The 15356-nt window shown below is 36.2% G+C and overlaps 1 protein-coding gene across 1 annotated transcript in view; it reads left to right on the top strand.

The window, feature by feature from the left end:
• The first annotated feature begins 588 nt into the window (after positions 1–588).
• LOC149932375 (glutamate receptor ionotropic, kainate 2-like) overlaps positions 589–15356 on the top strand; it is a 35347-nt gene continuing 20579 nt past the window's right edge. The window contains exon 1 of the mRNA XM_090157521.1: positions 589–1298. Within this exon, the coding sequence (XP_090013647.1) occupies positions 1217–1298 (82 nt within the window). The 5' untranslated portion in view covers positions 589–1216. The remainder of the gene's footprint in view (positions 1299–15356) is intronic.

Below are 15356 nucleotides of genomic sequence, written 5' to 3'. Positions count from 1 at the left end.
TTAAATAGAAACAATGATTGTCAAGCGTGGCGGCGAAAGTCGCTTTCTAGAAAGAAGCGAAGACTTTACAACATGAAGAAATTTCAATTAATACTGCCAGGATAGAATTAACTGGGTTGGGAACCTCCCCGTACGTTTTCCACGGGTAAATATTAATTTAACTAATGGAGACAGCCGTCATAGATGCAAAACGGTCGTCGACTCAGTCCTGATACGCCCGTTCCAACGCGGCATTTACCAAAGCGTGAGGGGGCTCACTCCAGTAGAAAATTTGTAAACGCAAAGCGGGAAACAGCGAAGGGAAAATGGCGGTTTCGCAATTAAACGCCCACGAAATGCGTGGAAACTGCGTAATGCGTCAAGAAAACAGCGATCCTTATATATAAATAGCGAATATTATAAGGAACTAAGGGGGAACGCGAAGAAAATACTTTTTCTTTCTCCCAGCGCGCCTTTCATATATCCGTAAGTCACCCACTCTCAACGGGACGTTTCCTCTTTAGCCGCTTCCCGAGGCAAACACGGCTATCTATATATAACACCCTGGGTTCTCTCTAATTTTGGATCCCGAACTTAGTTCCTCGGGAAAGTTCGTCAACGGTATTTTTCTTCTCTAGTCGCGTCACCCTGCCATCCCGAATCCAGCATCTTTCGGTCCGGGAGGAGGTTTGGCGTCGAGACAGAAAGGGAAACTCGGGTAAAAAAGAGACATCAGCGCGCGGAGTCTACGTCGCATTTTCCGAGGCACTTCTGGAGAAAGACGCGATTTCTTGTTCCGGAAAACGTTTCAGGCCAACTGTAATTCGAGCCCACCCCCCGCCCGCCTACCAAACTGGACAAAGATAAAAGATACGGCTTACAGACTTGACTTTAAAAAGAAACAATACACAATGTAAAGAAGAGGAGGAGAATTTCTGATAGAAAACCAGGAGGGCGATTCCTCAAAAAACCGAGTAAAAAAGGGGGAAATATTTGTCTAGGCGCGAATTGCGAGCCGAAACTCCGATAAATCAATCGAGGAAAAAGTTTCCAGATCTAGAGACGGCAACTTCGCACTCGGTTTCGTGGGCTGTAAGGATTACATTCGCGAGTGCTATTAAGGATTTGCTGGAGCGAGAAGAGATGGCCGACGATTCTTACTGAGAGAGTCTGAGAAAGAAATTTCTTCCGAATCCCCGCGAGAGAAGCACCCGCGTTACGCGAAATCAACTGGAAAATGAGATTCCCTTTAATTTGGACGTTGGTCGCCTTGACCAGTTACGTTTCCGTGTTGGGATTACCCGAGGTCATCAAAGTCGGTGAGTCTCATTTCCTTTTCAATACGCGGAACAGAATTTCTACCGTGAATATTTACGTGATCCTGTCACGTCATACAACATTATCTTTACCGTAAACATTTTTGATAAGGTTCAATCATTTAAAAATAATAATCAGGTAGGTTAATACCCAAGGCACATTAGTCGCAAGTTATCTAGCGACTTTTAAAGCAATTAAATCAGGAGGTCGGGATACAGCGCGTAGGAGGATGGTGGTAAACCCTTCATTCCACGCGAGTCAACAGCTCCCTACACTTACTATAACCGTTAACCTCTACAAGATTTTATCGAAAGGGGAAACCGAAGGCATACATCGTTACACTGACTACTCACTATGTGCCGAGAGCCATTTTACGATATTAATTCTCAATGTATTTTTCACATATTTTGAATCGGTGTACACTATAAGATTTATTATAATGCAGTTGCGAAAGCGTTGCGAACCCTAGTGACGAAACTATAGATTTAGTGAGGAAATAGTGGAAAGCCACTTTCACCATTTGAAAGCCAAATAAGACAGTCGATTTTGAAAATTTCCTCAATTTGTGTATATTGAAATACATCCCAGACACCAAATAACAGTGAAATTCGTTTTCCTTCATGTTAATGCCGAATTTCTTCAAAAATGCGCAAACAAAATTTGAAATTATACATTTATTTCACCACTTTCCCATTTTTAACCTGGAATAAAAGTACATGTTTAACTTTTAAAGGTATATTTAATTAAAAGAACCGCTACTTTGTGAATTTCAAAATATTTTATTATAAAATAAGCGAAAAATTTCGGACCTTGGTCTCTCCTCAGTCGCTATACAAAATTTGGTTTTGTTATTTCCATTTTTCAATGAGTAAAAAATTAACATTTTAAGAATAACATAGCGATATAATCAAATAATGAATTAATATTAACCCGATTGCATTATCATGAAATTCGAAGAATACGACCAACGCCCGACACGAAGTAGAGTAGATAAGGTCTATAGCATTAATGCCCGGAAATAAACGGCCCTGGATTTTCAAGAAAGGGATATCCGGATTTTCCCGTTAGTACTTATTTCCGGGCAATTGCGGTAGTACTCAAACAAAAGATCACCCTTCTCCGATTCAGTAGCTAGTATGATCCCGGTAACGGAAATACCCACGGATTAAGAATTCCTTCACCGTTACCATTCTTACGCATCCGTTCCGCTTTCTCGAGGAAACTACGCGGCATCAATCCTCAAACACATATTCGTAAAAATATTCTGGAAACGCATTCAGAAACTGTCAACAAAAAATAAAATTTAGTTTCATGTTTTGACACAGTCATTAAAACGTATATGTTTTGACAAAGGATTTTTCAAAATCCGAAACGTTGTGTCCCAACGTTGATGCTGTACCTATCACGTTGTAATTGTATATATTTCAAAGTTTTTAAGATTTATTGAGTTTTCCGTAAGAAATAGATATTATTACGTATATGTTTTATGGTTATTATTATTTTAAATTCTATAACAGCGTCATCTCTAAGTAAAATTCCCAACTAGAGGAAAATAAAAATTGATCTCGGTGTCATTACAATGCTGGCATTGAACATGGGATATTTAACGATGGGAAAAAGGTAAAAGAAAACTCTGTTAACTTGCGTAAATAATTTCTACGATTACATTTCAAATTCCATTTCATTAGTTTTTTTAGTTTTTTACGTATGAGTTTTTCCTTCTTTATACTTAATATTCGGATTCTGAAGAAATTTAATTTTCAGAACGGCCATTTTAATGAAGACGTGCTTGAAGGCCACACCAGCGTGTGGGAACCACTCCGCGAAGCTTCAATTTATTTCAATACCAATTTCTTTTGGGGGTAAAAAGTTGAATCTTTCCTGAGCTAAAATTAAAAATTAAACGAGAAATGAAACTTCCATACCTCATCGACTTAAGAATTCATATTACTTACCTGCTAAAATTTAGTCAGCCTCGAAATTGAAAACGAAACCACAATGTAGCCATGTATATTATTTATTCCATTTTGACCTACTTTATGCAGTGTAATTACAATTCTTTTTAAGGCTTCAGCACCGAATTTCTTTATCTGGGAGCCAAAACCCTACCATATTATATATTGATTATATCTCTCGATAATAACAACAAGGAAAAATTAATAAAATAAATTACAAATGTTAAAAATTAAGTTAAGAGTCAGCTTTATGTAAAAATAGTCGATTTTTATTTAAAATTTCTATTTAAAAAGTCACGTATCTAAAATTGTTTGAATTTTTCTCTAAGGTAGCGATTTGTTGAAGTATCTCGAATTAGATATTGAACTTATTAATTACCATGGTATAGTATATTAAGAAAATAATGAAACTGGAGAAGATCACACGGTATAAATTTATTATTTGGAGACGTTTCGAGCCGTGGCCCTTTATCAATATAAATTTAAAAACACGAGATTTTAAAGCATGTCGCGTGAGGCACATGTGTGACAATAAAAGGAAGAACGTGAAACAAAACTGATACCAAATGGAATAAATACTACAATACAAATATAATTTTAAAAATTAAGTAGACCTCAGTTAGTTATTTCTGAACAGCCTCTATCTAAATTTAAAGTACCCTTTTTTTCGAATAAATATGCCATATTTTTCTCTAAGGTAGCGATTTGTTGACGTATCTCCAATTGTTTAAATTTTCTCTAAGGTAGCGATTTGTTGCGTTGTTCTATTACGAATTTTGTGACCATAACAAATGTTAATCATAATTTTTTGTAGCAATGCAGAGCGTCTAAGGTGAGACATAAGGTGACCAAGCGAATGCAATTAGACCCGTTGAGAAAAATTATTCCCGGGTAATGTAGTTCACTAAATATTCAACTTTGACAACGCGCAATTTATTATCATCATAACTTGGAAGTGGTATTTTGGAAATTATTACGAATAACATTAATTAAAAGTGAGAAACTCACTTAAAATTTAGTAAGGGCGCTAAAACTCCTTTGATATGGCGAGGATGTGAAAGGATTGACGAACTTCTGAGATGAAATCATCGGTACACTATCTCCGGTCTAATTATTTCGCGCTAATTGGATCTAGCTAGCAAATGAAAGAGTAGAAAATAGAAATAAAAAGTTATTGTATAAATAGTTATTTGTAATGGGAAAAGATGACAAAAATAATTACGGTTTAACAGGAACATTTAAGTTTTATTAAATTTAACCATTTTTAAAATTAATTTAACCTAAGCCCAACTGAAAATTTCAACGTTCACATCTGCCCGTTAATGTTGATAGCAGTACAATAAACAGAAGGGTGGGTAAAGTTTACTCTTTTACAGGCACGCGAAATATATCTTGAACAAACTTTACCGTCTCTTTCCCTTTACTCAAATACCTACAAGATGTGGTTAGATTTACTCTCAAAATAAAAACAGCATAGTTATTTTTGTTCATCTAGAAAATTTGAAATTAACTAGTTTATTAGTATTCAAAAGTAATCCTCCAATTTGTCTTCTAAGCAGGGGGTGCTGTTGGTGTCAAAATACCCCCAATTTTAATTAAAGGGAGAGCCCACCGAAATTCCACGATAAAAATTGGTGTCGTTCTATAGCGGGAGGAGGACCGTGTGACTCGGACAAAAGCCATTAAAATAATTAATTTCCTTCGATATCATCAGACCTCGCGATGAACGAAAACATTGGCATTAAGCGGGATCATAAAAGCTAAAATTATCTCTAATTAGAGTGTAATAAAGTGAAGTTTACGTACCGTATAACGCGGGATTAAATTTTAGCCCAGTTTAATTTATGCTCGTTCCGTAATTAAGACGTATGACGTAAAGTTTATGCCAATTAATCAACGACCCGGGGCTCAATTTCTTAATTACTAACACTGGTGGTGGCTTAATACGCGACGGTAATAGACGAAACTAAATTATTCTAGACTATGACGACAATAAGCGTGAATATTTTGCGACATAATTGAGAAATTTAAAAGTACATTTCATAATTAACGTAGCAAAAGGTGGAGAGACGTGTGACCAGCTGGTGGACGACTCTGCGAATTCGTCAGATTTCCTTTAAAACAGGGGCTCTCCTTTTCAACTCCCCCGTCGAATTCCACCCGAGCCTAGACTTACACCGCTCTATACACTTATAATATAATCTTGTAAACTAGTAACTTCTTCCTTTTCCCACGCCTGTTCACATCATCTCGCGGTGAATAAAATAATTTCAAAATAGGTTCACCAAAAAAAGTCATTCTGATATCTATCAAACGAACTAGTTTATTATTTTCAATCCGCTCGTTTTTGCGGGGTTTTAAATACTCGGGTTATACGTCATTAAACATGATCTTACAAGGGAATTTATTACATTTGACGTAATAGTTATATTAAAATAAATTAAGCAATAAAGAATAAAACATTAGTTGAGTACTATTATTTACAATATAAATTGCAGTGACCTCACCACAGGAGGTAGTACCGCTGGGGTCGTCGAATTTTAATGGCGCCAGCTGAAGAAAACTAAAAATAAAAATCGTTCTTCATACAAAAAAATCGCGAAACATTTGCTATTTTTAGCTTCGGGGCAAAAGGGAAGAGACTCTAACGATGGAAACAAAACGCTATTCCAAGGAAATTTGTTGGATAATATAATATGAAGTTCCTCACTTACGACGAGTCTAAAACGTTGCCAAAAGCGACTCTGTGAAAAAGGAGCTCGTAAAAACAGTTTGAATTAAATTAAAGATGGTCTCGCATCGAAATAGGCTTACGAATGGAAACCTTTTTGTTTCATAAGGAGAGCCGTTAAACGGGCAAACGCTCTAACGCCAGAAAATAAAAACTGATTAATGCTCCTTATTACACCTAGAGTTATTAAATAAAAACGTGTGGGCTGAATTGTTCAAGCCTAGGCCTAAATGAGATTATTCATTAACAAACTTCTCCATCTCTGGCGTTTATTTTTTTCAACGCTGTTGCGCGAATGGCGATGCAAAAAAGTGGCGAAAGGAGAGAAAGGAGCTTTAGGGAGAGGTAACGATGATGTCCAAATGTTCCCGCTAGCGGGGCATCTATCGAGACCAAGCTGTAAAAAAGAGGTGAAGGAAAAATCTAGCTTTAGTATACCTAGACAATAAAAGGACAAAATATGATAAAACCGTCCCGAAAGGATTTTCATACAAAAGAGTCGCCATTTTATTCAACCTGTCAGAGTTAAATCCAGCTAAGTTTGTTTGAATAATATTACCCGCGGTATAGTCTCATTTGTAGCGTCGAAAAGTTTGAGAAAGATTTACATCCGAACAATGAAAGGCCAAAGCTCCGTTCGCACTGCGGGTAAGAGAAGTTAGCCTATTCAATTTGTGAATTCCCAATAAAGTAGATAATTTCTGGAAAAGGTGCGCGTTAACGCGCCATTTTGAATGGCCCAGTGGGGTGGCGAGTGGTTAGCACTTTCACCTTGCAGGAAGAAGAGCCGGGTTCAATCCCAGCTTGTGGCACTGGGTGAAAACTCGTAACAACTCCTTCCGCGTTAAGTTTGCAAGTTCTCTCCTCACTGATTTAAGGGATTTTCCCACGAGTTCTTCGGTTTCCCCTTCCATAAAAACTTGTATAGGTTAACGGTAATAGTTGGTGTAGGGAGCTGTTGGCTCGCGTGGCATGAAGTGCTTGCCACCACCCTCCTGCGCATTGTAACCCGGCCACCTGGATTAATGGTGCTTTGGGTATTAGCCTAGCTAATAATTATTATGTCATAATTTAAAACGTTGTGCCGCCATATTCAATCGGGTCTAATGTATCTTAAAATTTTAAAAATTTATATTTAATTAGTGTTGTTAATTTTCAGGAAAAATAAAATGCGGAAAACTTTCCACAAATCGGAAAAGTAAAAAATTTAAACATAAATTACTTTTTAGGGGTTTTTAATGTTTTTAACTATTTATCGATATAAATTGTCTAATATCAGTAAACGTACTACAAAACTTTAATAGTGTTACATTGTTAATCAGTTTAAACTAGTCTAGAGGTTTAGTTTTACATTTAGATCCGAAAATGCCGCTTTATTTCAATTTGCAAACAATATATTAGACTAATCATGGAATGTTTCTTTTGCGGAAAAATACGTAAAATTTTCCAACTTACAACACTATATTTAAATATTTTTTATTATTTTCAATTAAAAACGAGGTTTTTCGTGAGATAATTTAATTATAAATCTGTTGGACCATTGTCAAGTTCGGGTTGAAAGATTACACCGGCAGGTAATTAATTACAGTCTGAAGAAGTAAAATCAAAATGGCGAAGGATTGGGGTCAGAGAGGAAGAAGAGATTCTCTTTTCCGCTGATAGCAGAGCGGGTCGTTCACAATGCTCCGTCTTTGTATAATTGAATGAAGTCGACTATAATAATGAAGGTATCTTATATATACGGCCAAAATTCACCGGGAATTGAATTTCGCTGTCCTTTGACGGGACAACGAAACATCAAAGGAGAAAAAGTTTGTCGATTGTGACGGTGGAAGGAGCCCCTTTCAGCAATGCGACGGAAGACGAGGGCTTCCTAGTTAAGGGAAAGCCCTATTTCTCCTTCTTTTTTGCATTTCTAGAAGCTCAGCCAGGCTTAACTTTAACAGACGTTAACTTTTGAAAAAGACGTAGAGACGGCGGGGGATCTAGGAAAACTTTTAGAAAATAACGATGTCACTCGTAGAGCGGGGTATTATGCCTTCTTTCGAAGGTACACCGACATAAAAGAGTCAACTTTGCGGAGAAGGGGCGGCTACAGGGAGAGAGATACGAGGAAAGAAGCAGTCGGGATGCAAACAGGGATGGGATGGAGGCTCGCCGGCTACAACAACGAACGAAACGAAAGATAGACTTTTACGAGGGCATACACCCCAGCGCGCCTAAAGCGGGAGATCCGCTATTTCACCTCTCCTGTTAAAATACATCTGGCGCTCGTCCAAATATTTTCCATTGCAAAATATTTGGCTGGGCGAAGTAAAAAAGAGATATCTAGGGGGAGATTTTGCAGGGAAGCGAATTTGTACGTATTAAACTCGTCGATCCCAGCAACTTCTGATCGTGGTTTCGAAGCAATATCACCCGCGCGTATAGTCCAGTTGCGTACGTGGGCGATAAGTTTGATACGGATGGAAGTTTTGTCACTTCCGAAAGGTTCTTTAGCCCGTGGCTCACGCGACTCGTCACTTATACCGTATGGCTGCTGCGACGGAATTTGTGACTAGCACTGTATTTTATATATACGTATATCAAAAGGCGAAAACATCTTCCTATTAAATGCTTTCCCCCTTTACCCCCGCAACCCACCCTGATTCTGCCTCTCACCCGTCTGTAAAGATGTCTTTTCACTGTCCCAAAGATCAATTCGATCCTAAGAGCCATCATATTGGATGTTCTTTCACGGATCCTTGTTATACCCTTCGCTTTTACGGATATGCAGGGGGAGCACCCTGCGAACCTCGTATAACGAAAACATCTCATTTGGTAGGGAGTATAAAAATCCTATCTTACCGCGCTGACTATTCAACTCCGAAACGGTGAATAATGAGGTGGTGAACAGGCGTGGGCTCTCTCACCAATACAAATTAGATTTCTAACAAATTCCGAAAGTCTCGTGGGGATAAAGAAATAAATGACCGCATCACCACGTACGAAGAAATATTTTTTTCTAATATTACGCATTATATTTCCTATCATGTTTGACGATATTTTATTGGGTAAAAAATTTGTCCCTTAGAAACTAATTAATTGTAACAGTTACTTGAGAGCCTGAGATACGTTTTATAGCGCGAGAAAAGTGATTTTTAGTAGATGTAAGAATGTATTAATTTCTACTTAGGGATAATGATTATTTAAAAAGTTTTTCTTAAGATGAAAGTGACAAGATAATTCATGACTAAAAGTTGTTTATTTATTAAAATTTAAATAAAAATGTAACTTCATTTATTAAATTTATTATTTTATTAAATTTAAATAAATAAACAGCTTTTAGTCATGAAGTATCTTGTCACTTTCATCTTAAGAAAAACTTTTTAAATATTATAAAGCCATAACTCAAAAAAAAAAAAAATTCAAGGATAATGATTATGTGGAGACAGTTTTCAATGTTGCTCCCAATCCCCACGTGCTCGAAAAGTCCTCATTTTATCAGATAGTCTTAGTCGATAGCTACGCCGCAAAATTTTCGTTTTGAATACGAAAACATTTGAGAGAGTTGGCCGTTTTCGGTCTATCGAAATCTGGCAGCCTTGCCTGCCTTCCGGCCTGTATCTCCATACCGAAAATGGCCGACGATTACGCCGCCGAAAATATTTTACTAAACTGATCGGCGGCGTTTTTGACCGTTATTTTGAAAACCCAAGGCTAATAATTAGGCTTAAGTGATCAAGGGACTTCTAATGCCTTTAATTCAGGTGGCCGGGTTGCAATGCTCCTTCCCCCGTTAAAAAATCTAAACAGCCTGGTATCTCATTGGTTCACTAAAACTGACGTCTTAGGAAAAGAGATAATGATGCCCACCAATAGGTTTTTTTACGTCACTAATTATTGAAGATAGAGAGCACGCGCTCAAGTCGACAAAGATTTTGAAATTTGAAGTCCACGTGCGAAACGCGCGTGCCAATAAAGTACGAAATAGCTTAAGCTCGTGGTGCGGTTAAAACCATTTTTTACTTTTAATTTTTGATCGTTTCATTTTACGGAAACATCTAACTAAACCCGCGTTCACACTAGACACTTTGGAACCGTTTTTAAATGGTTTCGAAAGATAAAATTGAACATTTTCGGTGTCAACTGTATTAATGGCCATACGTTAAATACATTCAACAGCAAAATTTTACAGTTTGATCTTTCGAAACCGTTTTAAAACGGTTCCAAAGTGTCTAGTGTGAACGCGGCTATAGTCATTCTTGCTAAATATAAATAAATGTACCATTGATTTTTCAATAAAATAAAATAAGTTGCTGCTCTTACGTCACAAGATATATCTTTATAAGTATAGTATTTGTACTGCACGATTAATCCCCCGAGAATCTAACACACACTCTTAGACTTGCGGTAGAAAACGGTTGGAATCGGTGTAAAACGATTTAGCCTGGTTCACACAACCCCTTCGAAACGTTTTGTTTGAATCGATATCAAGACAAAGTGTGAACGCGGCTATATTGTAACCATAGAAAATATAGCCTTAAAAATGTTTCGAATTTCTAAAACTAATGGGTTAATATATATGAATCGGAAATTCATATATATTTCAATAGGAGAGGCTTAATTCATACCATTACCGGAAGTTAAAAGGTCTGACATTCGTACCAATCCCGTATCCTCTATTCAAAAATTATTTTAGAAATCAACACGGAAATTTGGAAAACTGGGCGAAAATCAGTTCCAAAATCGCGAAATCAACCTAATAAAATAGAAATCAACACGAAAAGCAGTTTCTGATTTCTAAAATCACTTAAAGACTCAAAATCCAGTACGCAAAATTTGCAAATGTCGGACCCCTCGACCCGATACGATAAATCGGTTGAGGTTTTTTGTATCTTCTATATTTTTCACGAACGATTTTACTCGAGTTATGTTAATTTGTAATCTCGATAATCCAAAGGTAGCAGCATTCAAACGGATACCCAATCTCTGTCCGGGGTTATTTGAATTTTCATCCTCAGGCGAATGAAGTAGTTTTGATTTTAAATAAAGTTTCTGATATCCAATGGCAATATAATTCATCGTGGTGGTTTTCCGTTGACTGGAAATCTTTATGTTTCGATACGGCACACTGACAGGAGATATCCCACCGATTTGGTTCAAACTCGGGGGATTGGTAGACCTTCATGTAACTTGAAACTTCCTAAAGGGAATTTATTCAAGGGGCAACCGTTTTGCCATGGCAACAAAAAATGTTTTTGAAAACAAAAATTGAAATTTTCCCATTGAAAATAACATGGGATTCTGACCGATTCCAAGAACCCCCTGTGAAAATTTTTAACAAACTTAAAAATTTTGAAAATGCCAAAAATAGAAAAATAAATAAAATTTGACGAAAAAAATCAAAATTGATCAAGTTTTGATCAATTGGAACAAAAAGGGTGAAAATGAACCAAAATGGCTAAAATTGCAAAAATGTGAGAGAAAATTTAAAAAAAGTACAAACAATGAAAAATTCTTTCAAAATGGTTTTAAACTAATAAATTTTTCAAAATTGCAAAATTTATAAATTTTAATTTATTTTTATCAAAAACGATTATAGTTATAGATTGATTGAAATAGATTATTTGTGAAATATCGAAATATAATATAGATAAATTGGTTTATTTAAAAATATATTGTGGTCAATTTGGTCAACAATGATCAAAATGTGAATTAATAGATCAAAATGGGCAAAATTTAAAATAATTTTTTTTTATAAAAAATGACTAAATTTTAAAAAAATCCCAAAATATATTGAATAAATGTGTATCAATTTGATCAAAAGCAGTAGTTTTGATGAACACTGAAGGAATTAATTGAAATTTACTAGTTGTGTTAAATTGTATTAATATATACATAAATTCTGTTTTTTGAAAAAAAGTTATTTATTTTGATCAATTTGGTCAAACTTGACCAAAATATTTTTTTTTAATACACTAATTTATCTATATAATATTCCGATATTCTACAAATAATCTATTTCAATCAATTCCTATCAATTATAATCGTTTTTGATCAAATTTACTGTTTTTGATAAAATAAAATTCAATTTAGTATTATTTTTTTTCAATTTTGAAAAAATTATTTATTTAAAACAATTTTGAAATATTTTTTCAATGTTTGTACTACTTAAATTTTCTCTCACATTTTCCCAATTTTAGCCATTTTGGTTCATTATCACCCATTTTGTTCAAATTGATCAAAAGTTGATTAATTTTGTTTTACTTCGTCAATTTTTATCTATTTTTTCAATCCTGGTATTTAATTTTTTTTTAAATTTGTTAAAATTTTTCACAGAATGGGTCAGAATCCCATTGGATTTTCAATTTGAAAATATTCAATTTTTTGTTGTCAAAAACATTTTTCGTTGCCATGGCAAATCGGTTGCCCATTTAATAAATTCCCCTTAGGATTTTCCAAGTTACGTGAAGGTCTACCGATCCCCCGAGTTTGAACCAAATCTGTGGGTTAAATTTCTGGATGTCTCCTTGTGAGCTACTTATTGTATTATAATTTAAAAATTTCAACTATTGTAAGAATAAAAAATAAATAAAAGGCAAACCAAAATTATAAATTATTATCCGCGAAAATTGGACGGTTGTATACTATTGGACCAAATCCCGTTTGACCGAATCCCATTGAACCGAAAAGTATTTTCGTTTATAGCCCAACATGGCGGGATTCAGTTGAATGGGAAATTTAAATCTGGTTCGGTTTCATTTCGGGTAGGTTAGTTCAGGTTGGGTTAAGTTAGGTTAGGTTAGTTCAGGTTGGGTTAGGTTAGGTTGGGTTGGGTTGGGTTAGATATGGTAGGCAACTATTTCACGTCGGGTCTTATCAAGGTTATTTTCCAAAATTAAACCCGGAAAATATCAAATTTCAAGGGTAAAAGGTCTAAAAATACACGTCGGTACGAAATAATAAATATTTAAGACATAGTTTAGTCCAAATTAGATATACTATCGTCACGTAACCTACGATATATTAATATGTATCACTAACGGTATATTGAATGAAAACCGCGCAAAACGCGGTTTTCGGTCGATTGGAATTCGGTTGAATGGTACATTCGGACGAATGGGATTTCGGTCCAATGGTCTTCAATCAAATTGGACTTATCAACGGTGTTATTTTAGATAATATTATTATAAATAATAAAATGGAAAGCGGATAGTCAGTATCTTTCAGCGGGGGTAATCGAGTGAAGTAAAGCGAGAGAATTCCTCGGGGGCCAAAAAGGAGAAAAAATTTTTTATCTCTCCTTTTTTTCTTTCAAGATGCTATCTTTCCTTTTTCTAGGGTAATAATAACAATATAAGGAGCAGCGCGACTGGGGAGGCCAACTCGCGGCGCGGTAATATAAGGCCTTATATGAGGCGTATTATTAGGGGATCAGGAATCAATGTGACCGGCGTATATATTTATATATAATCTATATCTGCCGCAACCCTTAGTTTAATATCTCTAGTAACTCTTCCTGTCCGGAAATGAACTTATTTCCTATAAATCCGAGGAAAACCATGCCTGGAATAAAAACACCCTTCACTGCGAGAGAGACGCTGTAGGAGCGGGTTTCGCCGATCGATAGGTTGGCCAGTCGCCTGTTTATCTTCAAACGGTAAAAGTGGCTCCCCCTATATAGATACCGCGCGTCTATCTAGTAATAGCAAAAACACATAGGAACTAATTGAGCGAAGGGCGAAAGCCCGCCGCAGCCAGCTCCGCTTATGGGTATTATTCCTTAGAGTTCTTTTAAGATAAAAATATTCCTTCGTGAAGCAATTAAGGAGCTTTATAAGGTTACGGCTCATAGAGGGCTCTGAATAAAGAGGCGGCCCTTATAAGAGCGATCCAACTCCGCCCACTTGATGGAAAAATAATATTCTTTTACTCTATATCCGTATAAATTTCATTTAGTCGCGAAAGAAATTCGGGACGAAAAAATAAACGGAAAGATAATGCGAGAGAAGGAGCGAGGCGAGCGAATCGGGTGGCGCTTGTCTAGAACAGACTTCTAACTGGTAATTAGATTTCCAAGCGAAATTTTTACAAATTAAATCAAAGAAAGAGGACGGGCAGAAAAAAAATGAAAGACGAGGGATTGTCGCGTAATTGGAAGTTAAAATTCAGCCACCCCTTTATTTTACTCTTCTATTTTATTACTTTATCATTGCAACCCTTAACAAAGAACCGAGGGAAACGCAAAAACGACTCTTAATTTCGTCAATTTGAAAAAGGAAAATAACGAACGGTTTTTCCGACATTCACTTAAGGTTTTGTGCCTTTCTTCATTGTATTTATTGGGTAATTACTTTTAAAGAATTACCCTGTAAGTAACCTTGTTTCGAAGGTGGCGCAAATTTAATTACGGTACGTCGACCTATAGACCAATTATCGCGGAAAATTGGTCTTAGAAGCTTCTTTCCCTTACGAAAATTGTAGATCAAATTCCAAAATTGGACAGATACAAATAGACGCTAGCATTTTTTTAAATGTATGTAAAATCTAGGAGCAACAAACACAAGTAAAAAGCAGCTAGCCTTTAAACAAGCGAACGCAGTGTTGTGTACAAATTTCATTGGATGAGCGTCACGAGCCTTTACGCTGAACGTTTTACAGGTGGGGGAGGAAGACAATTTCTTAATTTTCCCCTTTCGATGGCAGCAGGCTCTAAAGCGTCTAACCAATGAAAACTGTACACAGGAAAATGCACGAATTTTGACGGGTTGCGTTCTCCTTATGTGTTTGTTGCTCCTAGCTAGCATCTAGGAGCAAAAAAAAACAAGGAGAACGCAGCTAGCCTTTAAACACGCTAACGCAGGGTTGTGTACAAATTTCATTGGACGAGCCTTTACGCTGAACGTTTTACGGGTGGGGGAGGAAGACAATTTCTCAATTTTCCCCTTTCGACGGCAGCAGGCGCTAAAGCGTCTAACCAATGAAAACTGTACACATGAAAATGCATGACTTTTGACGGGTTGCGTTATCCTTGAGTGTGGTGCTGTGTTTGTTGCTCCTAGCTACCCCTGTTTCAAAAGGGGTTTGTAAAATCAAAAGGAAACTCTATGTCTTATTCAACTTGTTAAAAAGTTCCACGCGTGTCTTGATATTTTAGCGTAAACGGACTCGAACGATTTCGCGCGAGTTCCCTAAATTAATAAAATGCGCGAGTCTTTTACGCTTAAATATTAAAGAGCGCGTGGAACTTTTAAACAAGTTGAACAGGACATAAGAATTTATGCTAGCAGCTATTCGACTTTAATTCAGAATTCAATCGAAAATGTGTTATAATTCATCCGATTACAATGTATAAAATTCAGCTTTTGATCAAAATTATTTGGTCCAAAAAT

This window comes from Leiobunum rupestre, chromosome 8 (genome assembly GCF_980474605.1).
Source record: "Leiobunum rupestre chromosome 8, qqLeiRupe1.1.hap1, whole genome shotgun sequence".
Taxonomy (NCBI): domain Eukaryota; kingdom Metazoa; phylum Arthropoda; class Arachnida; order Opiliones; family Sclerosomatidae; genus Leiobunum; species Leiobunum rupestre.
This window is presented reverse-complemented; position numbering and strand designations above follow the sequence as displayed.